The sequence below is a fragment of the Ixodes scapularis genome, unplaced genomic scaffold (genome assembly GCF_016920785.2).
Source record: "Ixodes scapularis isolate PalLabHiFi unplaced genomic scaffold, ASM1692078v2 PGA_scaffold2__306_contigs__length_199485367, whole genome shotgun sequence".
Lineage (NCBI taxonomy): Eukaryota > Metazoa > Arthropoda > Arachnida > Ixodida > Ixodidae > Ixodes > Ixodes scapularis.
In genome coordinates this window covers 161,555,624-161,583,489 of record NW_024609857.1, presented here as the reverse complement: position 1 = coordinate 161,583,489, position 27,866 = coordinate 161,555,624, and the positions used below count along the sequence as shown (strand labels likewise).

Here is a 27,866-nt window from a genome sequence, read left to right as displayed (position 1 = left end):
CCACAGCTACAGGTGCTGAAGGTGCCTGTAGCCTTGGTTTCACCACAGCTTTAAAAGGACAGCAACCACATTGTTTTGAACAAGGCTTTCGAGATGTTCGTGGCCTCTGCACTATAGTTTTATGAAAATTGCATCTACGGTGAGCTTCTCTCCAGAGCCGGCAAAAAGTGGAGGAGCTTTTCTCTGGGGTTTGCTGCACTTCCGGAGTTCATTGTTTATACTGTGGCTAAGACTTTAGAATCTAATGTAACAGCAGATTTCTACAAAATTAAACACTGTACCAAAAAAACTGACCGTGGTAAAAAGTCATGATCCCACAATCTACAAAATTGATGAAGGTGCCCTTCAAATGAACTGAGAGAACTATTGAAAAGAAGATAGAATGCCCTCTAACTTGTTAGGAAAATCCAGGTGGTTGTGAAACACCAGCTCCATATAGTGGGCCTGCACAGTGCCAACTTACCACTTTGGAACTACCACTTGCTGAACTCTAAATGGAAAGTCTCAGAAAGCACGAGGCCCTAGGTATGTTTTCAAAATTCATTGCATATTATTCTCAAATGAATGTCACTAACAAAAAAGGCCTACCTAAAAGGTGCTGGTTATAAACATGTATCAACAGAGTGGCTTCATCGCCCGCTCATCACACACAGCGAAAATTCAAGCACCGGGTTTGACAAAAAGGTAATGGAAGCCAAGTTTGAGAAGTTGTGTGTCCACCTTTCTGTTCCTTCCCTTTGAAAAGTTTAAGTTTTCATTTGACATGGTCATAGAAATGTTTGTATTGAGGCCATTCCAATAACATATGCACATATATGTGCTTGTAAAAAGCAACATAAAGATTGTCACCATAACAAAGAAACCGCCCAGCACTTGTTGATGCTCATCATGTAATGTTATACTTGGAGACAAGTTTCTGTGTCAATACAGTCAAAGCAGTGGGTGCACATGCATTCGTCCAAATTGAGCACCAATAAAGGCAGTGGATACCCACTCTTCACTTCTAAAATTCCACAGAAAGCTGCCGCCAATTGCAGTAAAAAAGAACCACACAACACACACCTCCGGAGCAGAAAGATGTGCATGGTGCATCGTCTGTCATGTAAACAAGTTGTGTATATCGTATGCACATTGAAAACGTAACATAGAAACCTTCCTTGGATGCTGTTATTGCGGCTCTTGAACGATGTGACTGTTCGTTGAGCAGTGCATCACAATTCCCGTTCTAATGAGCATACAAAAACAGGAGATGGCAGTGGGCCATCTCTCGGGATTACACAACATGCAAATAGATTTCATTTAAAAATAATCACACTAGACTGCCCTTAAGTAATTCTCAAAATGCGCTGAAGAACTTTGAAAAGCCTATTAAGGGTGCATCCCGACACCCTATATTGGAGACAATGAGGCCTTCTGCGCTGCCGTCAGCTCAGGATGCCAGAAGTCCACAATGAGCACTAGCCGAAACCGGTCTCCCTCGTGCCACACTTCGTGTTCAAAAGAGTCATCAAACACCAGCACTTTTCCCTCCTTCCACTCCCTAGAATGAAGAAGAGAAAAAAAAGCCACAATTAGACCAAATTTTATGGCATAAACCCAGAAAGGTATAAATATGAGACATGTTAGTGTGCACGGTCCTTGAAATTGTGATGTCCCCTGCCATCACAATTATTTTGAGAAGTAGGCCTAGCCATCTCCTAATCTTTTGTGGCTTAAACTGCTCACAAAAAAAAAAGAAAAAGAATATATCTATATATTATTTTTTTGCTGCGAAGGAGTGCCGCTTACATATCTATGGCAATATTCAAACACATTTTTTTATTTTTGCAGTTTGAGGCATCTTCACAGTTTGCACACAAGAATTTATGTTCTTAATATTGTTCTATGACAACCAAAGTTTGCATGCATAAGCTTGAGGATACATAGAATGCAACTATCAAATTGGGAGTTTTACGTGCCAAACCAACGACGGGCATCTGGCACGTCCCAGCGGAGGACTAAGGATTAATTTCAATCACCTGGGGAGCTTTTGACGGGCAGCCGAAAGCTCGGTTACACGGCGCCTTCACTGCAATAAGCCTCCGTCAGATTGCGGGCAACTCGGCCGGAATTCGAACCCATCACATGGGGATCCGTAGGCCGGCGCTCTCGCCTTAGAGCCACCAAGGCGGCTAATACAACTATCATGGTTTAAATAGAATGTATAATTTTTATATTATTGCAAACTTTAAAAACCTTTTGTTGCCCTTAGAAAATGGTGCTGTTGCGATTTTCGTTTATTTTAAAAGAAAAAGTTCTTGTACATATTACTTTTATTGTTTATTGCACTCAGTGCTTTAAAAGGAGCGAGCTAGCCTATTTTAACAGGCTCTTCTAAGTGTGCTGCCCTACCCCACGTGCACACAAGCACCTATTTTTCTTTTCACATGCATGGCATTTAGAGCATAAAAAACAAGCCAATATTAAAAGTAACTAGATTTACAAAGAGGACATCAAGCACTATAAACTATGAAAATTTCATTCAGTTATTGCAAATATTAAAAAAAAAAAAAAAGTTTTCTCCTTAAAGATTAAAATTAATCACTGTACCAGCAACAAATATTTTTTTGTTTCACATATCTACGATGTCACTGATTGGTCATAAAACAATTTTAAGGTACCATGTTAAGAGATACCACATTAAATATAATGAGGAGCCTAACCCAACTACACAGAAATATGTCCACTGCAAAAATAAATCTCTATTTTTTTATTTATTTCAATACCTACAAATGAAGAGTGCAATTTTCTTAGAAACTTATCAGTTCGGGGTGATATTAGCATAGGTAATTACTCAATGCCTCATTAAATAAATGATTAAATGGCATGTTTACTAAAGATGCTAGAAGGTGGTTTCATTCAGATGATATTTTTGATATGAAGGAATCAACCTAAACTGATGCAGCAACGCCTTTAAAACGACGATTGACTCGTGTAGAAATGTATGAGGGGCTAAGGAACAATTGCCATCCAACAGCCTCCACATTTAGTAATGTGAACCCCTCACCTCGTTTCATTGGCAACTCGAATGCGCACCCGAGGCGGTACCACAAGGCCGAGGTGAGCCCTGAGCCTGCAGTTGGTGGGACCTGTGTGGGCCCACACGTGGGTGCCAGGGTGCATCAGTGAAAACTTCACCTGCAAACAAAGTCATAAAAAAACAAATGATAAGCCAGGTGTGAGTGAACCCACAGTAGTCACAGCAATGGCTGCGACACCTTATCGAACCCTAATCTTTTCTTATACATCTTTTGCTGTTGCTGGCCCCCTGTGTGGAGGAGCCATCGCCAACGTCTACCGTACTCGGAGAGATGCGCCAATTTATTTTATACGTACAAAAGCCCTCTAACGGATGCGGCGTGATGCGACGTCATCGCAACTGTGACCGTCTGGGGGACGCTGCACAGCTATCCTCGTCACACGAGGTTCATTAGGCGGTGCGCCGAAGCAGCTGGCATAGCCCTGTGGTAACGCACTCACTTCACTATCGGTGGAACCAGAATCGAATCCTGAAAACACCGCGGCGGGTTTCGGGGATTCATGCGTTTGGCGATATCAAAAATGTGCGGACTACAACTGCATCACTTCAAGTGGGAGGGAAATGGCCATAACAGTTTTTTGTTGTAAGCCAATGTCATCCATTCTCCTGGCCATAAAAAGTTAAGGACTATTGATAAAGGTCACCAAAATCCATTAAAATTGTTAGTTAATCTCGTTTTCTAGCCAACCACTACGGGCCTGATAATAGAGGTCTAATGCTAGGTTAGGTTATTTAATTTTAAAAGAAACCAATAAAAAAAAGAGGGTGAGAGTAACACAAGTGCTGACTTCTCTATGTATTTATAGGCTCGGCAGACACTAGAAGAGGGAACCACAGTCATGCCAAGTTGGCTAGTTAAGTAAAATTCCTAAATTACAGTAGTCCCTTCATAACAAAATTGCTTTATTCAAAGTTCCCCGACCGAAATGCACGCATTTTGAACCGGATTATTCTATGGGTATTGGTGGCACATGCTTATACAAGAGCCAAGGTGCCGAAAGCACACCCAGAGGCACACAGGGGGCCCTTGCATTCCTTCCCCCTCCCCCACCGAGGCAAACGGCAAACTGGGCAAATGGAAAACAGTAAACAGAGCAAACGAATGATGAAGGGCAGAGCGCCGCTTCCAACGATGATGCTTTGACACAGCCAGGGAGCAGTGTATGCATTCTTACGCTACCCACGGCACCCGTGGCCTGACTTTTGTCGGAATTGGGTCGAGGAAGCAAAGGAGCTGAGAGGATATCATCCCTGCGAGAGGCTCTGATGCGTGTGCCTGCGGTGTATATGTGCGTCGTGGGAGTGTGTGTCAAAAGTTACTTCGATCTGCGAGGTTAAAAAAGTGTCCGGCCTGAGCACGAAATCGCCAAGAAATTCAACATCCTAGCATCGACTGTTCGACACCGTCGACCATCCCACAGAACAACCAAGACATACTGGACGGGCTTGGGAAGTGTTTATCATGCAAGAAAAAGCGTGCCCATGATTAGAAGATAAAAGATTGCAAATTGCTTTGCGCACATCTGGTTTTCTTGCGCACGCAAGCATGTCGAGCGATTGCATGATTTCCAGAGCTGCAATGCTCTGGGAAGTGTGTGTGAACACATTTCCAAGAGCTACAGGAGTGTGTGTGAACACATTGGTGAAGCCATCTAGAGTAGTAACTTTGATTCGTTCGTGCTTGTCGATGTGGACATTCCCGTTGTTGCTCCTACCCCGGATGCTACGATTGTAGACCTTGTGTGCGGCTAAGGTAAAGACAAAGATACGTTGAGGAAGCATGTTAAAAAATGATGACGACTGCAAAGATGCAAAACACCCTACGTCTGCTTCGGAACAAAGAGTGCAGCAGTGATGAGAGTGCTCTTGCGATGCCTGAAGCAACCTGAGGAGGACTGATGCCCAGGTGAAAGATGTCACGGGTGATCCATGGATTATATCTTTTTACTCTTTTCCCTTGCATCGGAATGAACCTCTGGATGCAGTCATTGAGCGCTACTTTAAACCACGACCATTAATCATGCGTGGTACTGCCAGCGGCTTTAAACATATCACAAAATTCGGGAAAGCTCTCTTCCAAAATATCGAGGATATGAACATCATTAGCATAACTGAAGTCATGGAACCTCTCTTTAAGTCAATGGTATCCAGTTGCTGACAAGCAAGTGAGAGAGTGCAAACAACAAGAGAGTGGTCAGAAACACCTTCAACAATTTCCTAGCTCGTACCTTGTGGCGCAATCTTAGGAGAAAACAAAGACAAGATCAAGAAGGCTTTCAGTTGCATTAATAATGCGTGTGAAGCCACAAACGACTTGAGTTAGGTTACATGAAAAGGCGATGTCAATCAACAAGTGCAATTCCTGACACAAACACAGAGGCTGCATATGATCCCAATCAATGTGCGATAAATTAAAATCACCCGCACGTATAGCGCTTTGGAAGTGTGCAAAAAGATTCATGTAGAGCCCATAAGTGGGAAACACTTGAGGTGGATGATAAAGTGCAACCACTACAATTGCCAGTGATGAAAAACAAAGCTTTGCCCAGATCATTAGAGCGTTATTAGTTCAGCTTACACGAGAGCGTGGTAAAATGCCGTCTTTTAGTGCAATTGCAACACCGCTACCTCTCGACAGTCAATCCTTACGGAAACCTTTATAACCGACGGGAGACACTTCGTCACTTGACACGTGCTCGTTGAGCCAAGTTTCAGTGATAACAGCCCCGTCTGAGTCATACGTCAGAAAGAAAAAGAAAAAAAGCTTGCAGGACCAAGGAGACATCCTTGCACAAAAATGCTATTACGCAGATAGAATTTTCGCAGAGAATAATTTTTTCTATCTCATTATTTGCTGTGTTTCTTATATAAAAACGTCATCAGCTGCTGCATCTGTGCACAGCAAAAAAGTAAAAGCATGGGCCATGTTCAGTTACACTTCATTAATAACTCGAGGAAATGCAAATTTTATTTGTGCTTACTTAGTCAGAAAGCGTGCGATGCAATCATTGGAGGTTAGGCACTGTTCTTTTCCAAAGTGAATACAGGGAGGCAGACACAACGGTATGTCCCCTCTGAGAAATCCAACTCGAAACCTGCCTTTTGTCTTTCCAGGAAAAAGAAAGATTGTTGACTGATATACCAAACCTACGACAGGGAATGAGATTTCCAGTGTCTTGTGCCACATGTGACATCTGTTGCACAAAACTTGGAACCTGCAGTACGTTTAAATAAGCTATACCAATTGTCACTTAAGAAAAAATCACACTTGGTGCATACCGTATTTACTCACATAATGAATGCACTCCCCAACACGGGTACCAACATTTGAACTTTCTTCTTTTACCCCGCGTAATGAACATACTTCCAGTTTTCAGCACCGCGAGTTTCGAATTGCGTCCAACTTAGCAAGCCACCAAGCCAATTGTCTTTTGCCGCCATGCAGTCAGGCCAAGTCAAGCCAAGCCGAGCCGCTCTTGTAATGGTCGCAAGTGCGTAGTTGCGGAAGTGATCAACCATGAAACCGAGTGGTACGCATACTTGACAAAGCTTGGGTCGAGGAATTGCCCAGCACCGGACATTCTTTGCCTATCGGATGCATTGATGTCAACAAACACACCATCGTCCGTGGTCCACTTTCGGACAATGAAATCGTAAAAGTGGTTAAGCCTAAGAATGGTCGCGTTGCTCTTCGTGCTAAGTGAGCTTCGTAGGGCACTTTTCCTTAGGCAAAAGGCATGCCGAAAGCGCCCCAAAAAGATTTGCAATATATGAAGCATGGCTACTGTGGTGCGCCCCCCAACCAGCCGTGGGTGCTCCACCATCAGTGGAGACATGCTACAGTACCATGCCGTGTCATATTGGCACCTAATATGCCATTTGCACGAAGTGTGTAAATGCAAAAAGTTTACCCCGCGTAATGAATGCAGCTTCCAAATATCTGTCAATTTTTCGGGAAAAAAAGTGTGTTCATTATGCGAGTAAATACGGTAGTTGATGAGCTGCACGAGGTATAATTCATAAAAGTTTGGTATAAAAAAAATAAAAATTGCATTTGAAATGTGTATGAACAAATAAACTGATACTCAATGCCTAGTTAATTCACCACATTATCTAAAAAATCATAATGTTCTGTGAGAAGCCAAGCATCTTAAACTTTGACTGTCGAGTTGAAAAGAAGTATACATGAAGCACTCAGCTCAAAAATGGAATGCCACTCGCAGTATCTTGCAGAACACGTTGATCAAACGAGTTTTGAAAACTAGTGTTGTGGAGCTTACCTGTCCTCGCTTGCATCCTGCAGCATCGGGCATCCTAGCAATCAGGGCACAAGTTTTGGGAGCCAGCCTGCAGTTCTTCTCAATTCTGCGACCTGAAACGTTTCAAGGCTGAAGTTGCAAGTCGAAACGATTGATGCTCCTCTCGAAAGGCGGGGAATCCATTATTGCAAACGTTTACCTCTAGCGTAAATTTCAAACTGCTTCCAATCTCCCGAATCCCGCAGGTTTTCCGATTCCGGCTGGAAGCCCTTGTCGTTCATGAGGGAGAGGGCCTCATTCTTTATGTCAACCCAGTTCCTCTCTAATTCCTGCAATGATGATGCAGTCAAAAAGGTCAATATAAAAAAAAAATAAAAAAAAAATCTGCAACACACACAACCAATTAAATTTTTAAAGGATGAACTGCACCCAAAACCCCAAAAAGGTTCAGCCCGACGTTTCAAAACCTGCTATATTGGGGTTTTGGTTGCAGTTCTTCCTTTTTAAATTTAATTTTTCCCCAACCAGACAGACTTCTGTCGAAAATGTTCTCGTTAAAAGACCCGATTCAGCCTTACCCTAATGGCCGCTGCATAGGAAGTCTCCTTTGCGTCCCACCATGGTTGTGCCTTGAGGCCGTCGACGTTGTACAGCGAACGTTGGTACACGGAGTAGAAGAGTCCTTCTTTCACACCTTCTTTATAAATGCTTAGAGCCTAGAGCAGAAGTGGAAACAGTAACTTCCATGTTCATAAAAGGAAAGCAGAGATTCAGACATCCGATAAGCTCAAACGCTGTTATGCTCGACTTGTGTTTAGAATTTCCTAAAAAAGAAAAACTCTAAACTTTAAAAATGTCAAAAAAAAAATTGAAGACATGGCTGAGAGCCATGTATGTATATTTGCAACTTAGTCTCACCACACCAGTGGAGCATAATAAAGTGGACATCATGAAGCTCACAGTTTATCATTTTTAAATGTTGATCTGGGTAACTGTGCATGCTGAAATTTTGAAGAGTATGTCCACCACTGATTAAAGGAATGGTGGACCGAAATTTGGATCTAAAGAAACACAATGCAGGAGATGTAGGCCGGGACACTACGATCTCTACAACACTACTCGTAAGGCAATATCTCGAATGGACGGCCACATTTTTGGAAAGAAAGGTCGAGATTGAATGAGGCCGACGAGCTGCGTGACGTCCGCCAACATATCTCGTTTCCTCCTCTCTTCGCTTCGTCCCCTCAAGGCGGCGAGGCAGTGAAGCGCGAGGCCGTTCCCTCTCCTTCTCGGGGAAACAAGACATACACATATCTGTCAAATGCCCCTCCATTTTTTTAAAAATACGGTCATCCGTTCGAGATATTGCTGTATGAGTGATGTTTTGGTGTTTGTGGCATCCCATTACACGCTTTGCCGCCGTGCTTGGTGGAATCCAGATTTCGGTTCAGCATCCCTTTAAACAAAAACACACAACACAGAAATGAAAGGAACTGGCTTATGAGGCCCAATAAATCGATGGCAACATAAAATGGTAAACCTGCCATACTGCACCATCATTGGCATACATTTCAAGAAAGAATTAGATGAAGGGTGCTCTAACTTTTTACAAAGGTAGGTGTTAGTGTCTCTTTTGGGCAAAGTCTGGCATGTCCATACGCAAAAGCTCCCGTGATAGTAGGGAGAGAGTGATGGCACCACCGTGCTATCACACTCTTCTCATTGCCGTTGCCCCTCGCACAACCACGTCATCTATGGCAAGGCGCTAATGCTCTCTCTCTCTCGACCAGCTCCACTCCCCCTCGCCGCTGCAGCCTCGGGCTTCTGGAAGGTTCAGCGGCGAGTCTACAAGGCGCTTGCTCAGTTCCCTCCCCCTCCCAGAGATAGCCATTTGCCATTCCTTACAACTTTCCGTTCGAGGAGTAGCAAGTGTGCCACACTGAGCAGAATAGACAGGGGGCTGCAGTGGCAACAGCAAAACGTGCCGGACCCCAGTTTTCACGCACAAGAAAAAACGAAAAAGCACCTTTCACACATCTCCAACTATTCTACTAAAAGCAAACTCCTAAAGCAAATATGTGTAAGCAGAACGACTAAAGGCAAATCTTTCAGCAATGCAACAGCTTCCGCTGTTAATCGCAGCACTCTTTGTGCAATCGTTTGCAATTTTTGATAGCGAGAAACAGCTACCTGCCTTGAATAACAGTCAAAGAACCCCTGACCTCCTTGGCATTGTTACATTTAAGCTGTGCAGAGGCCTACAAACCTCATTTACAATAACACACACACTATGGTGTGTTTGGTTCATAGCTGTGCATTGATGCATAGCTCAGACTGTGGTAAGAAAAGGGAAACACCAAACAGTTGAAGAGACAGAAAAAAGGACAAGGCAAATGTCTCGTACTCAGCTGCTGCGTTTATTCAGTCCCACTCCTTATACACCAGTAACATACCCACATCCAACTGCAAAACACAATAAAACTTAAATTCAAGTTCACAACTGCTAAAAAAAAAGCGTAATAGATTCTTTGAACATTTTGGACATTTCTCATTGACCAACCTTGATGCTTAATTTGAGGTTGAGGGTGAGGGGAAATGTCTAAAATGTTGAAAAGGTCAATGATGCTTTTTTGCCTCTAACAGTTGCGAGCTTGAACTTCGCTTCTTTGTGTTTGTCTTAGTTTTTTTGTGTTTGGTGGTTTTATGTGAATACACTATGGGCACATAAGGAGTGGGACTCCAAAAAACGCAGCAGCTGAGTTTGAAACATTCGCCTTACACTTTCTTCTGTCTCTTCAAATGTTTGATGTTTCTCTTTTCTTACCACAGACTCAGGTATAATTCATCATAGTTAATGTTCACCAGCTTGCCTGCATGCTCACTATGTTTTCACCAAAATGTTGCTTAGACAGGGAAAACTCTTTACATGTGATATGGACAATCGAGAAAACTTGGGTGCTTGGGGAACTCAGGGGTTACCCAGGGGGTTCCCCAGGGATTCCCCAGGGTACCTCTAGGGGAGGCGTCTCAAACGCGCAGCCCGTGAGTCACTGAGACGTGGCCCACAGGCATCCCGCAGCTGCGAGATCCCACGCCTCAAGCTCAGGTCGTCGAATCATTTCCGCTCGAAATGTGGCTCTGCTCTTATCACATGTTCACATATTTCCCACTAGGTCGTCTGTTTCCTACTGGATTGAATATTGTTTCATCTTAGTTTTTGTTTCTCAGCTTTCTCATGTTAATTGCTTGTATGAAAATCCCACTAGCCACAAGCATGAGCTCTTTGCTCAAGTATGAACTTTGGCTGTACAAACTCTCCCTCAGCAGGAGAAACTACCAAAGATAAAGCCGTCCGAAAATGCCATTGAAAAAACACATATTTTCTTATCATGCTACTATTGGATTGCACTTGCCTTCAGCCTGATAAAGAGGTTTCAAATTGGTGTGTTAAAAACTGCTCGGCGCTTCATCCAGAGAAATTTAAACATAGTGTGCTATCTAGAAAGCGTGAGTTAATTTGTTTTTCCTACAACCTTGAAGGCACCTCGATCCCCCGCGTATCTGTTATCAGGGATCATGGTGTTCATATTGATAGTGCACTGGTTTTCAACGAACACATGTGCATAGCTGTTAATGCTGCATTTCGAGTGTTAGGCGTAATTTCTCGGTTCTGTCACCAATTTTCATCGCCCTTTCGTGTGTTGCATTTGTATAAGTCACTAGTTAGATCATGGCTAGAATTTGGCTCGGTCTTCTGAAATTCTTTATCTATAATACAGGCAACTGCGCTTGAAAACGTACAGAAATGAATGATAAGAATAGTATACGACCGCTATATTGAAAGAGGGTGTTTTTATCATTATAAAAAATTACTTAGGCGATTCACGCTACATAAACTTGCTGTGAGGAGGCAGTGTAGAGATTTTACGTATATATTCATTCCCGAAGTTGTCCGTAGAGTCGAAATTCATCGTTTTATCCATCTTGCATGCCCCCAGTAACTCTTCTGTCGTGGATTCAGTTGGCCTTCGATAAGAAACAGCATCTGGATATTTTCATGTGCCTTAGGGATTTTACCTTGCTCGTTTGGAAATGGATGTCTGTCGCCTAAATATGACAAGATGATTTGTGTTGAGTAGTGTTTCAGCAATCTTTGGCTGCTCTTTGGCTGTGCACCACTCTGAATACTGAAAAGTTGTTTGTGGGAACAAAGAATAAAGAATTATTATTTTTATCATTATTTATAACTGTCTGGAAAATAAAAAAGATGTAATACTTTCCAGATTTTTTTTTTTTCTTGAGACATGTAGGATTTGTTTAATTTCCGAGTGAACTGAGCGATAGGGTAGCAACACTGTGCTGCTTTCTTCGACTATGACAATAAGTTGGTGGGGAGGTGGCATTTATATCCTGTTGTTACCAAAGAAGTCGTATAAACAAATCAAAGCTAAAGATGTCACTGGCAAAATGGCAAGTTTCAAAAAAAGCAGAGAGTATGAGGTCCCTCCTCTGGAAAATCTCTGGGGTGTCTCTGGGGGACACAGCTGCTTTTTGCAATGTGAAACGCCATTGCCGCTACATTGGGGCCATCAACCTTTGAAGGATGTTCTATCTGGTCCCCAGACTCGAATGAATTTGAAACCCCCGTTCTAGGGAATGCCTAGAGAATTCCTCTGGGGATTTTATGGTGCCCTCTAGGCAATCTGGGAATCTAGTTTGAGCACCCATGAATTGGACAACTATGTTAAATTATAGGGTGCACACAATGAATCTTGCATTGTAAACCGGGCAAAAAATCTGAACCTGCTCATAGAAAGCTCAAACTTTTACCATATGTGTATTGAGGTAGTTAGTTTTACCTTGTGCAATTTCAAGGCATATTTCTCTTCCTTTAAAAAAAAAAATTAGACAAACAAACTTGCCGAAGTCAACAGCAGACGTGTTTGCAGACGTCCAAATTAGCGATGAATGTAATTTGTGTCGCCATCTCCTGCCAGGTGCAGCAAGTAGACAACAGAGTGTTGTTGTCTGCTAGCTGCACCTGTCAGGAGATGGCACCACAAGTTACATACATCGCTAATTTGATTACCTGCGAAAACGTCTGCCATTGACTTTGGCAAGTTTGTTGGTCTCATTTTTTACAGGAAGGGACCTACAGCTTAAAATTTCATAAGGTAAAGCTGACCACCTTAATGCCCATTCGGTGAAAGTTTGAGCTTTCTATGCCCAGGCATCGATTATTCCGGCTCGTTTTACAGCATAGAACTAACCTTGTGCACCCTCCACTGGAGGAACTGCAATACAGAAAGACAAGAGACGCAACTGTCGCTGGAAGAAAACCCAATCCCGTGCAAGCTTCGCTCACCTTTTTAGACTGTCCCGTCCTGGCCAGGGCATCACCCAGGTGAAAGTAGAACCGTCCGTCAATAACTCCCGGCTCGCGGGTGGCAATCCCTTCGCTCATGTACTTGATGGCACCTGGGAGATCGTTCCTCTCCGTTTTCAAAATGAAGCCATAATGCACCTTTGCAAATCCACTGTTCCCGTCCTGCTTCAAGACCTATGTGGAACGAGATGCCTGTATTTACTAGCAATGTGCTGGTACAGACTGACTCGGACTGTCGAGAAAGGATCGCACTGCTACAAAATTGAAGATCAGTGCACGCTTCAAAGGCAACTCAGTGCGACAAAGACAACAACCTGAGGTAACGCCATATAGATGCAGCTATTGCAAGCATCAAGCACACTCAAGACCTCAAGCAAGCTATATTCCATCTTTTGGAACGACAGCATACGACTCTATAACAAGGTTAAATGTGAAACTGCTCCCACAGTAGAAACACAATAGTACAATCTCGGTTTACAAGTTTCCCGGATGTTACGTTCACGAACACCAGCCTCGTTGAACTCCCATACGGATGTATGCATCCGTTTCCTATCTGATTTGTTCTCTTTCCCAGTTCTTACGTCCAGAACACTGCCTCCCAATACGGCCAATATGACGTGTCAGGCCACGGCAGCTTTCAACAACTTTTTCACTTCTTTGTCTCTCCAAGCTGCGCCTTTAGTTCTTTTTGCATGGGTGGGCTTGAACACGGGCTAGGCTTGAAAGAAATTCAGGCTTTCACAGTCGCCCGTTTGACATACTATCGAGGTTCTAGTGTATCTTTAAATCACTTTGTTTGGAGACATGCCTATCAACTGCTACGTACACAGCACTGCCTTGAAGAAGAATTCTAAAGAATTTTGTCAATTAACATGACTGTGTGCTATAGTTTGTAGCCAATAGCTTTTACAAACTATAGGCTACAAATCTTTCTCAATGTAGAGCAAGTTCACATTGATGGTAGAAATCAAATCAGAGTTGAGTGAAACAAAACAGAACACCAGAGTGCCATAGCTTGTCTCAAGCACTGCAGCACGAGCTACTTATGAACAAAATCTGCGCATATATTTTCTTGCAGAGCATGTGCAAGCCAATCATTGTCTTTTAGGAAAAGAGGGCAATAAATGACGAGGCACTGATAACAGGCTCAAAGATGCAATCTGCTCTGGAATTCTGAAGATGTGTTATACTCAGCCTCCCAGTTTATGAAGCATTTTGGTATTTAAATTAATGGAAGTCTCACCATTAGCTGTTCTTCTGCAAAGAAAAATCCAAATTGAACTCAACATTCTCTGCACGATTGTAAATGGACAGGCTTGTTCGCAAAAATCTTGCACAGCACATGTATTTTTTTAAAAATATGATTTGACATTATGAAATCACCTTCAAAAAGTAGTGACAGCCAGACTGATATCATTCTTCTGCAAACAAAACAGAAAATGAATGGTTACCTGTTCCAACAACTCTGCCGCCTGCTGACCTCTACCAATCATGAGAAATGAGACGGCCATCTCGTTTTTTATTCCCACGTTCTTCGGAAACTTAGCGCTCATCTCGCTCTGCAACTTCAAGGCACGAGTTAACATTCCTGAAAGAAGAATGAGAGAAATGGTTGTAAAAATAAATAGATCAAAGGTGCTACTTGCCCGCAAACCCCAATGGCCAGGGATCGCGGAACGAAATGGTAAAAATAGCCGTCAAAATGTTTGCAATCCTCTGGTAGTGTTTTCTTGATGCAATTATTCTTTTAATCTCACTAGACAGGCTGTCTTCTCAGTCTTGCGCATTCCCACTCTCCACATGTGCTGAACAAACAAATTACAACAAATACAGCAAAGAATAAAAAAAACTTTACCACAAAATATTGCGGAAGCGCCCATTATTAACATTTCCCAAACTTGGCAATTCCGCAAAATATCTGCTAAGCACTCGATTTGACCGGACAAGCGCCCATGTGTGGATTAACCCAGTTTTCAGTAAAGTTGAGTGGGCACTCACCTGGCATTTTACGGCAATAGCCCCTTCCCTTGGTAAACAGTGAGTGCCCGCAGATTCGGAACTGTAGTAAGTAAGAGTTCAGTAGGAGCTCCTCCCACCTCTTCCCACTTGAGCAAAGCGAACACTGGAAAGGAGGTGACCTCCCTTCCAGCATTCACTTTGCTCAAGTGGAAAAAGGTGAGAGGAGCTTTCCCTGAACACTCAATGTGTCACTGACTATAAGAGCATCTGGTCTCAGTGGTAGAGCAGCCAAGACTCTTAGGGTCACACAATTCAGCAGACGAAGCTGCTCTGTTCACTGGCAGCACCACCATGCGGCCACCACCACCGCTGCTTTGCCACCGTTCCCGAAAGTCACGAGAACTAGTAGAAATGTACAAACTTACCCCTAAACCTCATGCGATCCACGGATCTGTTCCCAGCTTTGAGGTACAGTTCGTCAGGCACTTGGGGCAGCTTCATGACTTCGGCATAGGCCTGAATAGCCTGTTCTAGCATCGCATTGCTCTTTTTGAGCTCGGCCAGTTTTTCGAGAGCTTGGGCCTTTCCGTAACTAGCTCTAGGACTTAAAGGATGGGCCTGAAGGATTTCCTTAAACCTCTGAAGTGCTCGCTCCGGGAACTGAAAAATGTTAGTCGAGGAGGTCAACCCACTTCAATGCGCATACAAATTTGTTAGATAAGAAACCATCACAATGCTGTTAGTAGCAAAGAAAACTCTACACACAAATGAGAACAAAACACCCTGAACAAAAATACAGGGCAAATCACGCACCAATCGATATATTAAAAAATATTGCCCGAGCAAGCATGCGGCACAGCACTCAAATGGGTGAAGTTTAATGTACTGTGAAATGCATTCATAACGCCAATGGCCACAGCACACTCATTTCATCACAAACAGTAAGCTGCAACATCACACATCAATTAGTTCAAGGTTATGCCACGAGTCATGATGTCATAAATTAAATAAAGGTTCTCGAGGTGTACTCAACGAGTCTGTGAAAAAACAAATTTGATACCTTTCTAAGTTTAACGTGCAAAAAGCAATCTATCATACTTTCCAGTGTACAAGGCACAAATGTTTTCGAAAAATTTCTGCCTGTGTGTTTTACACAATGGTGCAACTTTTATGTATTTCTTTTAGAAATATGAACCTTAAAGGCCGACGTACACTTCGCACTTTACACTTTTCTCCCGATTCCTCCTCTCCCCTTTCTACCCTGCCCACCACTGCCTGTTTCCTCCTCTCCCGTGGTGAGGAGGGTCTTCTGCCTTGCAGAATCTCCAGTCTGGTAGTCGGCCTTTAAAGGTTGACATACACTTCGCAATTTTGCCCGCCTGCTTCTTTCCTATACCCTCTCCACTTTTTACCATGCCCCAACTTGGCTCCTTTTGCAGCTTAGGAGGGGGAGCGCTAAGAGGATTATCTTCCCTGCAGAAAGCTGACGTTGCACGTTGGCTTTTAAATGGGTAAGATGTGGGATGTAGTAGGCCGTATCGACAATTACGTCAAAAGAGGAACGGCAGAGAACCCGGCGACGGCCTGCTTTTCCGGAGTTCTGAAGACAGTACAAAGTGTGGCGGCATTAGCCAACAGCTGCGGCGAATCAGTGAGCCATCTTTCACAGCGCTCCATAATTATCTATCTCTTCGAGAGATCTGGCATCAACTTCCAGTCACCAAATTTGGCTGCAACGGATCTAGATCTGTCAGACATAGCCCTCAGACTCTGCAAATTAGCTTTCCCTCATAATCTACGTCCAAAAATATGACGGCTTCCAGTAGAAGCGACAGTCGGCACATCGAAACAAATTTGTTGTAAGGATTATATTTCTCGTTCGAATCATTGACGAGAATATTGAAACTGGTTCTTGCATGCACACGTATTGCGATCACAACACATTTACGCAAAATCAGTTCAGTTTCGCTACGTCGACCATACAAAAATGTGCGACTTGCACAAAGATACAACTTATATCCCAACTTTTTCGAGAGGAATAGACATTTACAAGTGGGTCCAACTTCTAGACTGGAAAATACAGTAATTGAATTCAATGCAAAACCATGATTCTGCATGAATACAAACATGCATATGTTTGCTGTGTATCCAATGCACCAAGTTAAAGTAAATGAATTCCATCACTGAATCAGAAAGTTAGAGCCTAGGAGGCAAAACTTATTGATCACTCCTTATATTTACCAATTTGTAAGGCTAACTGGAGGGGTGCTGATCCTAATAAAGATGTACTTGCGTGTTTATTGCTAAACAGTGTGATATAGCTTTCTTCTGGCAGCAAGGCACTGCAGGACGACATGCAAGGTGACACGGGAAGCGTGAAACAGTGTTTCCTTGCTCCACCAAAGTACCTGCATATTTCTTTGTTAAGTGTATTTTTTTGTTTTTCAGTGACCATGGTGTGGGAAAAAAACTATATAGCCCTGGCCGCTTCTATTTTTTCTTTTTTTTTTAATGTTTAATGTTTCAAATGAACTGCAGCTGCAATGCCTACACTGAGTAGTCAGATTAGTCGGTTTCATGCTATGTGTACTCAGTTCAAGCATGAATTAGAACTGTTAGTCATTCCCTCTCATAAAAGTGTAACGAAAGAAAATATTGCGCTCCTGAGGTTTTCCCAATGATCTGTACTCAGCCTTCGTAGACAGCTAATAACGGTACCTGAAAAAACTAGAATCCCTTTCCTTTAAATTAAAGACTAAAAACATTTTTTTTTCATTTAGAGGTCCCAGAAAATGTCTTCAAACTCCTGCAACAGAATATTGCCACAGTTTAGATATATATTTCATCAAACTAAAAAAGAAGAAAGAGAATTCCAGTTTGTTTATTTAACAAACCTCTCTAACAAGCTGATATCAGATGACAGACAAAATATGACAGGATATCAAGAAACTACTATATCAAGTATTTCACTCCATTGAGCAGTTGTTGCCATTAGCACTGAAAAGTTCAGAACTAGGCAATACGATTCATTATGTTTTCTTTTTACAGCTTGATGCCCACAAAAGCCAAGAACGCTCATGTGAGGGATGCGGCACTAGAAGTACAGACATTCCCTACAAATGTTTGTCAAGAAGTTCATACGAGTAGGAAAGAACACAACCTAATTATACAGTCTATAGCCTTAACTTTTCATACAGCCTCAAATCATAGAACACTATAGATAAAAAAAAAGAATATTTAGAAAGAATTTGCTGAAAACTTACCTTTTCAAGCAGTTCTTCAGAGTCCCTCAGATCATCCTGAATTTTCTCATCATATTCATTTGTGATGGCAGACTCTTCTTCAGGAAAGTCGGGTTTTACTTGCATTGTCTCGAGAGTTGATGTAGGCATATCAGACAAAGGTGGACTGCCCTCTGCAAGAAACCAAGTCTTCCTGTTTTAAAACATATCTGTTTGCTTTCTTTTTCTTATTCCTAGTTCTGCAATGAGGCACTGCTCAATTTCTCTGTTAGCATGTTCCCAGCAACTACAGTTGCCAATATGCTCTAATATAGGGAATTGCCAGACTTGATAAGTACTCGCTCTCTAAAGCTTTCCTCTTGAGAGTTTGAAATGCACACAATACGTTGAGGAGAGCAGCGTTGTCAGGCACCATGACACATTTCTTTGCCCCTGCACAAATTAAATCCACAAAACAAATTTAAAAAAAAATAAGACAGAAGATTGCAATATTTGAGCAGAATAGGTTGCTTGTCCCTGTACTTACTTGAGGGGCTAAGGGTCTCTTAAAGATTGATTTGTGGCAGTCACTAAAAAATACGCTTTATTGCAACACCATTATTACAAAGAACCGTTGATATAAAGGGAGGTCTGAGACCTTCAAGACTTTCTCGAGGAAATTTCAATTATCATATTCAAGTCGGTACGGGATAAGGGGAAAGGAAGTACAGTACAATTCACTTATAGCGATACCACATATAACGATGTACCGCTTATAACGATCAGTTTCTAGAATTTTTAGACTGGAAATAACCAGTTTCTAGACCAGATACAACGATAATCGGTTATAACGATTAAAATTTTGGGTTTTCTCATTATTGTTATAAGTTGGTTGCACTGTAGTACATACAGCAGTTACATACTCCAATAACATTAAGCGGCATAGCCAGAAATTTGTTTTTTTGGGAGGAGGGTTGCCAGGGATGAAGATGACACCATGCGTACCGTATTTGCACGAATATAACGCGACCACGAATATAACGCGAGGGCAGGTTTTGATGCCCTCAAAAAGAAAAAAAAATACTATTACTATTATAACGCGAACCGAGGCCGCGTCAATTTCTCGCACTCGGGGGCATAGCAGATGTGAAAAGTCAATGGAAATAGAAGAAATGTCAGTTTATGTTTTGACTACACTCATCCTCACTGTTCAGGTCCTTCCGTTTAAAATCCACTTGGCGACTACGCAGATAAGCAGCAGCACGACACCTGCTTGTCTGGTAGTTCTCTTTTCTTGCGAGCTCCTCGGCAGCCCGCAATCCAAACAAGGCACGAAGCAGAAGCACCAACACACAAACACCAGATCACTCTGGAGCAGAAACTAAACAATGCGCAGGCAGAAAAAAAGACTACTGAATCCGATACACGATCACACTTCTTGTTCTGGTCCCTCTGCATAAACAAATGCCTTGTGTTGCACGATTGCATAAAGAGTAAAGCTATACGCACTCCGGAGTGCACTTCGGACGGAAATGGCTATACGCACTCCTCCGAGAGATCATGCCGCTCGAGCCACGCTTTTCGAACGGTGCGTGTATCACTGGGGAGCTCGTTGACACAGCCCCCAGCCTGCGTTCAATCCACTTCGCGGTGACAGTATCGGCTGCTAATTACAAAACGTAACCAGTACACGCTGCTTCGCGGCGTCCAGCCGGAAATTCAAGCCCCGCTGTCCCCGATCGCACCTCCGGAAAGGGAGTCCCATACCATTTAGTTCCGCGAAGTTTCTCGACAACATTCTTTTAATTAAATTTTTTTTTTACTGTTCATCGCAAAAAAAGAAATGTCGTAAATATCGCCAAGTGCCTCGACAAAACAAAATGTTTGAGAGAAAAAAAAAAAAAAAAAAGGTAGGCCCACCGCGGATCGAATTTGCGTCCCCTTGCGTATGAAGCAGACTCCTTGACCCCTATGCCATGCCACCGCTTAGAAAGCTGGTTGTGACCACTCGTTTTACACGAGAAAAGCGGAGTGCGTATAGCCATTTCCGTCCAAAGTGCACTCCGGAGTGCGTATAGCTTTACTCTTGCGTAAACACAGTTGGTGGTCTTGGCTTGGCTTGTGTTGACTCGGCCCGGCTTGGCTTGGCTCGAATCGGCCAATGCCTGCATTCCCGCAAGACGCGCGCGCGCGCCGAGTTTCTGCGGCGTGCACGCGTTGTACAAACACAAAAGTGATAAAAATGCTTTTTTATGTTTTCTATTCTCCCCTTCACGTGGCCCAATAGCTAATAAATTCCCTTCCACACCCCCACTGCTCTTCCTACCGGATATTTTGCATTGAGCCGGAGGGATGGCTTTCTCCTCTTGCTTTCTCCAGACTCGTGCGCCTCGTGGCTGAACTCGATTCCGAATATAACGCGAGGTGCGTTTTGGAGCACGTAATTTTGAAACAAAACTTGCGTTATATTCGTGCAAATGTGGTATATAGATTTGGGGGCAAGGGGAGAGAGGCTGAAGCACCGTAAGTCCCCAGCCCAACCTCCTCTGGCTACACACCAGAGTACCCAATTTAAAACTTTCACGTTTGTACCAATCGGCCTCATCAGAAAACCAAGTATAAATTTTTATTCTGCTCAGAATCACAACTTGCCTGATGCTGAAGTTGCATCCTGTGAAGCCCCTTGGGCCGTTTCCTCCTGCTTCAGCGGAGCTGTCTGAGCAAGTGTGACGCTTTCTGTAGAACTGGGAACTTCAGGCTCCCCTGTAGATTGTGCAATCTCCTCAGTGTGCTCTGAAGTCACCTCGGTACCATCACCTGGCTGTGTGGTATCGAAGTAGTGGGGTGTATCTGCTGATGTCGTTTCTAGAACTATGTGTTGGGAAGACTGCAATTCTTGAGTCGAGTCTGGAACAAAGTATCGCATACAAGCATTAGTTCGGATTATTTACAGCAACACAACACTACTTTTGTGACATTGTGGGTGACGAGTGATCCCTGGTGTCCTGAAGACACTCACCCGGTCACCACTGATAACCTCGGTCAAATGGTGGTCAGCACTGTGACCAGATGGGCTAAGGGTACTTGATAATCATGTCTAGCTTGCTTTTTGTATACCATGCGCTGCCAAGCTGCAGTACATATTGTAAAATACCGAGCATGCGCCCATGCCACAATGAGCGTCCACTCACTACTTTTGAGGTTTGAAAACTAAGTAGAGGACACATCAGGTGCCCACCCCACATTAAGCTGTTAGCTGAGATGCTCCTTTTTGTTAGCAACTTCTCCTAGCACTTTGGTGCAAAGTGGTGAAGTTCAGCCTATCATTTGTCCCTTCTGCATTTTTGTTTTTGGATTTAAAGGTTAGTTCACATGGCGCATCTTTTCGGCGAGTCTAGTGTCGCGAAACTAGGTTTCGGGAAACGGGTGCGCCATTTGAACAAAACGGAAAAAGAAGAGCGCATCTGGAAACGGATACATGCACTCCTTGCTCTTGAGCGAGAGTTTGCTGAAACTTCACCGAGGCTCATCAAACACCCAAAGCAGGCATCCGGACGTTCACAAGGCTGCCTGACATCGCTGTAATGCCCGATCTTTAAGACACAGCGAGCTTTTGGAGGAGCTTGAATTTTGACCGATCCTGTATCCGAGCCAAAGCCGCAAAAAAAGACAAACTGAGCGGTGAGTGGAAAAGCGGTGCGTATGGGCTTGGTACAGGTGGTACGGGTTGGCGGCGCTGTGAAGATTACTCAACAGTCACGACGAGTGTGCACACTGCACATAAACATGACTGGTAATAACTGATCTTTTAGTGGTTCAAAAATCCCTAAAAGAAGGGGTCCCCCCCGCCCAAAATATTTTTACAGGAATTTTTTCACCGCAAAAATAAACTTTGCAATATACAACGCTCATTCTCTGCCAAAGGTAGCACTAGCAGTCCAAACCACACAACAAAGTTTTAGCAGTAACCGTTATTTCCTTCAAAAGTTATAAGTGACTTTCTAAAATTTTCAATGGAAAAATGGCGGCCGACGGAGCTTTCGAATACATGGAGCTCTATGGTTACCAAAAACAAGCGGAAATGACCCCCATTTTCCCATCGAAATTTTCAGAAAACACTTCTGAATAAGGTAACGGCTTGTGCTGAAACTTTAGAAATCTGGTTCGAACTGCCAGCCCTGACTTTGGACGGAGAATGAGCGTTGGGCGATGTGTAATCTATTTTTGCGATGAAAAAAAAAAAAGCTACATTTTTTTGAAGGTATATGCCGTACTTAGAGATTTTGTGTCTGTTCTTTGACATTCACTATCTTTCCCCAGTTTGGCAGGCATAATCAACCGAGTGAGCTAAATTTGCCGGCAAAGTCGTTTGAGCGATATTAACTACCTAGACTGACCGTCTCTTCACACTGTACATACTGCACATTAATTGCTGCAAAGCGATCAACATTCCAGGTGCAGATAATAAAAGTTTGGCAAAATTGTTGTGAGTCAATGTCACCGTTCTTGCACCCCAAACTCGACATGTGAATTGGCCGACTGCACGAAATCTCAATTTTGCAAAACTGTTGCGCTTTAAGAAAATGCATCCTGTAAACAGACCTTAGCAGGTGCCTATCCCACCAGTTTTTCAAGATTATCTTTAAATTTGGGTGGCGCTTGCTCCGCATTCTACGGTATTCGGTCACCAAACCCTTACGGCCTGACATTTATGTATAAAATCTGTATATTGTCACAGCCTAAAAATAGAAAACAAATGTCAAACTGAAAATAAATGTTTAATGAGGCAAACTTGAGCTTACAAACTAAAACAGAGGGTATCAAGCAACCTGTGACGGTGACGGAAGGGCGACTATCTCAAGGGAGCACCTCACTGCTGCTCTTCTACATGTGGTAAGGAATGTTCTAAAACAAAACACACAATAAAACTGAGAATAGGCTGGAACTTTCCAGAACAGCACAAAAATAATATGAGGAAGACCCGGGCCGAGCAGGGTTTGAACCAGTTCCTCCATGTGCATTGCCAACTCCACCACACAAGCGAAAAGATGCTCAAAAATATGCAACTACAGCACACTAGAGAAAGCCCACCATAAGTGAAGAGACAAGTAGTGAAAAGATGTAAGGCAGCCAATCTATCGGTGTGCAAGAGTAAAAAGCTATGAAAAAACTCGGCAAACAACACATGGGTGCTGGAAATGAGCTTGTGCAATGGGGGACCAATTCTGCAAATTATAGATCGTAGAGATGGCAGAATATTGTTTCGTTTTAATTTATAAATTGATGCAGAAAACAGAATACAGACGTCCTTAAAAACAATCGGGGCGTCTTTGTATGCAACCTGGGCCGCTATTGGTGCCAGCAGATCATATGTTTGTTGAGGCCATTGAAGCGTCGGGTATGTCGCGGTTCTGCTGCGACCCCATGTGTGTGCATATCCATATTCTTATTTCAGGGGGCACACCAAATACTGTTTTTTTCCATTTTTATATTTTGGATTTTTCCATTTATTTCAATAGGCTGACAATTTATTAGCAGTAAATAAGATATCTTGGAAATTTGTTTCAGTTTTCTTCTTCTAGCTTGTTCATGACTACCGTAAAATACTGCAGAAGCGCCCACCTTTAACGTGTTCTAAACTTGGGAATTCTGCAAATTACACGGTAAGCACCCATTTGACTGGACAAGTCCATGTCTAGATTAATCCAGTTTTCAGTGAATGTGGGGTGGGCAATCCCACAGTATTTTATGGTATGTTATAATAAAGTATAATAATGTAGGCTTTGATCAGAGCACATTCAAGAAATGGTTCGGCATTTGCTTCTTGTCAACCCAGCTTTGGGCCCCATCAAATATTTTTTCTAACCTGTAACAGGGCAGTTGGAGGGTGGGCAGCACCTCTCAATGTTTTCATCAGGATACATTGCCCACAAATTAAGGGGGGGGGGGTCCTTCAAGAGGTTGAATGTTTCTCCAAAACTTTATGGTAAAGGGTACATACCTGTGTTGAAATTACGCTTATCACCATTTCCATTGCTATTTTCAATGCTTTGCTGCAAATCATTTGATTTATCCTGAAACAAAATGAAAATGAAAACTTTCAAACCAGCACACACCTTAATTAAGATAATCACAAGACCAAAATAAAAAAGTTTGGTTAATTTTCTACATGGAATATATCTGAAAAGTATTTATTATATCTGCAAAGTTCCACAATTTTTAGAGCCCTAATATTAAAAACAAATAATATTGGAGAAAAGGGGTACAGCTTCATGTGCTCAACTTTAATTACCAAACTTTTTTCTTTTTTTTTTTTTTGGGGGGGGGGGGGGGGGGGGGGGAGGGGGGCATGGCTATTTTTAAATGCTTTGGACTTCTCAAGAAACAAAATTATATTGATCAGGCAGACATACCCTTTCTGTTGCATAGTTTTCACTTTCAAGCTCATGTTCATCTTGTGGAAAAATGATGCTCTCTTGAATGTCATCTAGTACCGTTTCGTCCGCAATTTCAATTGTGGCTGGAAGTTGAACAATGTTATATTGTTAGCTTGAAACCCGTTGCAGATGTCCAACCATAATGGCAATTTCAATATTCCCTGCAGCGAGCAAATGGACAAAATGGCAGGAGTGCAAGTGGTAAACACCCATGCGAGTAAATACCCCCTAAATGGCAAAAGGAAATGGTTAAATGTACTGCATAAATCCTCTCAAGGCTGCACAAAATATTGCAGCAATGTAACACATTCCATTATATCTGGCTTGGCGTATGTGTGCGTATAAATTTTACAAAATCCCATCTGCCAAGGCGTGGTAGCTCACCGCAGCAAATAGAATGATAGTAAAATGTTTGCATGCGTAAACAAAATATAAATTAGCTGCGGATGTCCTCTAGATGCTGGAGAGAGAAAGACGGTTTGTCCAGGCAGTCATTTTGAAGGGACTGCTTGGCTCCATTAACTAGATTTTGCTGTTGCAACTCTATTGAGGGCAGTTCGAGTCTCTGAATTACAAGGTATTCTTTTCTAGTAGTGGGCTGCCCTTTAAATATATTGGTTCAAACTCTGGTTTTGGGGATCAACGGTGAAACTGAAACTACAGGCTTGGAATCAGCTAACTGTGTCGCACGAGTAACAGCCACTTAACTTTTCGTTAGCACGGAATCGAGCAGCTGTGCATGACCACATCTAAAAAGCGGTTACAGTTGTGAACTTGGACAGGAGCAGAAAAGCAAAAGAGTGCACAAAACTGACAAACCATTTTAACAGCAGCTGACCCACCTACTGGTGGCCTGCTGAAGAGCTGATAATAGCCTTTCTAGTGTCAGTTCTGTTTATTAGTTTATTTATAATGTGGTGGTTGTGAGCATTTATGTCACACTAAAGTGATACCAGTTATTCGTTTGACTACTTACTTGGAAAGGAGTTTTCACATTAAAAGTTGACGCAACTACCCGAGGTCATACGAAAACAGGAATCGCTGTTCGATTCAACTCAGCGAGTTGTTGCAATGCTGTTGGCTCATCATAGAAGCTGACAGTTTTTCATTTTTAGTTGTAGTACAAAACTAAAAATGCTGCTGCAACAATGTGACCAGGGATGGAATAACAAAGCAGTTTTTAGAAAAGTTAAAAAAAAAAACAGTATCTCGGAATAAGTAAAGGCTGGTTTTTTGTGTTTTGAAAATGACCAATTGTGTTAACGACCGTTCACAATGAGATGCTGCTGGTATGCCTTATCACAGCAACTGAGTGCCACGCAATATGCCCTAGAGAAATGCAATGCAATGCAGTTGGTGTAAATATCTGAACCGGTTTTTGGGCTGCAGCCAGCAACCTTTCAAAATGTAAACACCCCGACGGGAAGATGAGAAACCTCAGCAGTTATAAAGACAACTCTACTTTTCAACGAGGTATGGTGACATATTGTTTACTCAGTTTTTGGGTGGACTATTGGACATCTGACCTGGAGTGAAACTGAATAAAAAGGATGATAGTGCAACTATCGTCATCTGAATGGAACTGCCCTCCCAGATTCTTAGTGTCTATACCAGGGGTGGCCAAGCTTACCTGGCCTAAGAGCCGCAAACAAAACCACGAAACTTCCAAGAGCCGCGGGGGGGGGGGGGGGGGGTGTGTGCAAATATTTGTCCAGAGCAATAAACGAAACTCAAGCTATTTTCAATACATTCGAGTCAAAAGCAGTCCAACTGTACGTAAGGTAGCAGTAGCACAAGACTACCAAACCGCAACCTGTCTATTGATTTAAAACGCTTTACATTTCTCTTTTCGTCGAAGTGCTCGTGTGACCGAGAGGGAGGCGGAGGTAGGGGAGGTAGCCGCGAGCCGCACTTTAACACGCGAAGAGCCGCAGCTTGGCCACCCCTGGTCTATACCATCAGTTGAGTCCTTCAGAATTGCGATAACTGATCATTTTTGTTAATCCTTGACCATTCATGTTTTTACTTTTTGTACTAGACTTGTCTATATGTTTTAATTTGTTTTCGTTTTTACCCCTCCCCTCCGTAATGCTTCTGGGCCCTGAGGGTATTGAAATAATTAAAATAAGCAGAAAAAGGTATTGATGTTTTTATTGACAAATTAAAAGTTTCTATTTGAAAATACTGCTTTAGAAGTATTTGAATGCCCTTTTAGCCTGCTGCTTCCCTTAAGGCCCGTTCACACTCTTGCGACCGAGTAAGACCGAGAGAGACCAGACCGGTTTTTAAGCCTCTTGCAATCTCTTAGGACCAGCTCCGCTGCAGCGCGTCCGGTCCTAAGAAGTCGCAAAAGGCTTAAAAACCAATCTGGTCTCTCTCGGTCTTACTCGGTCGCAAGGGTGTGAACGGCACTTTAAGTTTAAATTTGTACAAAAGATGGTGAGTGCAAAAAAAGTTCCTTGTGACAAGTCAAATTAATTAAGAAAAAAAAACAAAAAAAAAACAATGACATACTATAACATGTTATTGCTTTTTAAGGGTAGATTTGAAATGCCAGTTACTTTCTTGTTTTTTCTCACTGCATGTTAGAATAAGAAACAGATCTCACGTGCTGCACTTCGGAGGGCGATGACAACAGCTCCCACGGTTATTGCAAGGGCTACAAAGATGATTAAGAAGGTGACCTTAGCAGTGGCACTGGGCTCACTGGTCGAGGCGGAATCGTCCTCAAGTTCCGAGTCAGAATGTTTGTGAGATGAGGATTTTCCAGGGGTGCTGGGCAGCTCTGCTGCACCTGTTGTGTGAAGAGGAAAAAAAATCAATAAAAGCAAAGCAATAGAAATTTAAGTTAAAGCACTCTTCGTGGGGATAATAAGAGCCTTTCTAGGAAAGCTGCCTTTGAAAATATTAGATGCACAGATACTGAAATAAGTCCGACAGAATTTCTTCCTCAGAATAGAGTTAAGAGGAAATACATTTTAGTGCGCTTCGACTCAACTTTATATTTAGGGTGATGAGCTTAAACTACGTTACATGGAAGATTTAAAACACGTAGGACGAACTTGGTTCAGTCTTTTGTTGGACGTCAGGAAACGTATCACGGAAATGGGCCTCGCTCCAAATGGCAGATTTTAACTCGATTACTCGTTGAGCGTATGAACTGGAAAATTCCCCGCTAGTGAATACATGAATATCCCAGTGAAAATGCACGACAGACAGCATAAAATGTAGCTTGCAAGTCGAAATATCGAGTTTACTCACAAAAACGTCCAAAGCGCCATGATACGTGCAACGGGCTTGTCGGTGCGGTACGCCGAAATTTGATTTTGCGAAGTACGGTGATGTTACTGCTCAGCGAAATTATTTAAGACATAGGGGACAATGTTTTTGTAAGTACGCATTCCACAACACGGTTCGGCCGACTGCAAATAGCGAAGTTATTTATAAATACGCACCTTTCTCTAACGCTCCTTTCCGCTTCTTTCGGGCACGGACCTCTCGGTCGGACATCGTCGCGATAACAAA

The 27,866-nt window shown here is 42.7% G+C and overlaps 1 protein-coding gene across 1 annotated transcript; it reads right to left on the bottom strand.

The window, feature by feature from the left end:
• Positions 1-526: 526 nt before the first annotated feature.
• Positions 527-27,866, bottom strand: LOC8025994 (aspartyl/asparaginyl beta-hydroxylase; the record flags this gene model as incomplete). The annotated part of the gene is made up of 14 exons (XM_029983902.4): positions 527-1,540; positions 3,047-3,177; positions 7,360-7,451; positions 7,538-7,667; positions 7,917-8,054; positions 12,704-12,898; positions 14,176-14,312; positions 15,109-15,343; positions 17,947-18,098; positions 20,557-20,811; positions 23,906-23,978; positions 24,318-24,424; positions 26,950-27,135; positions 27,797-27,866. Coding segments are annotated over 14 exons (2,052 nt in total), but the record flags the coding sequence as incomplete, so codon positions are not given.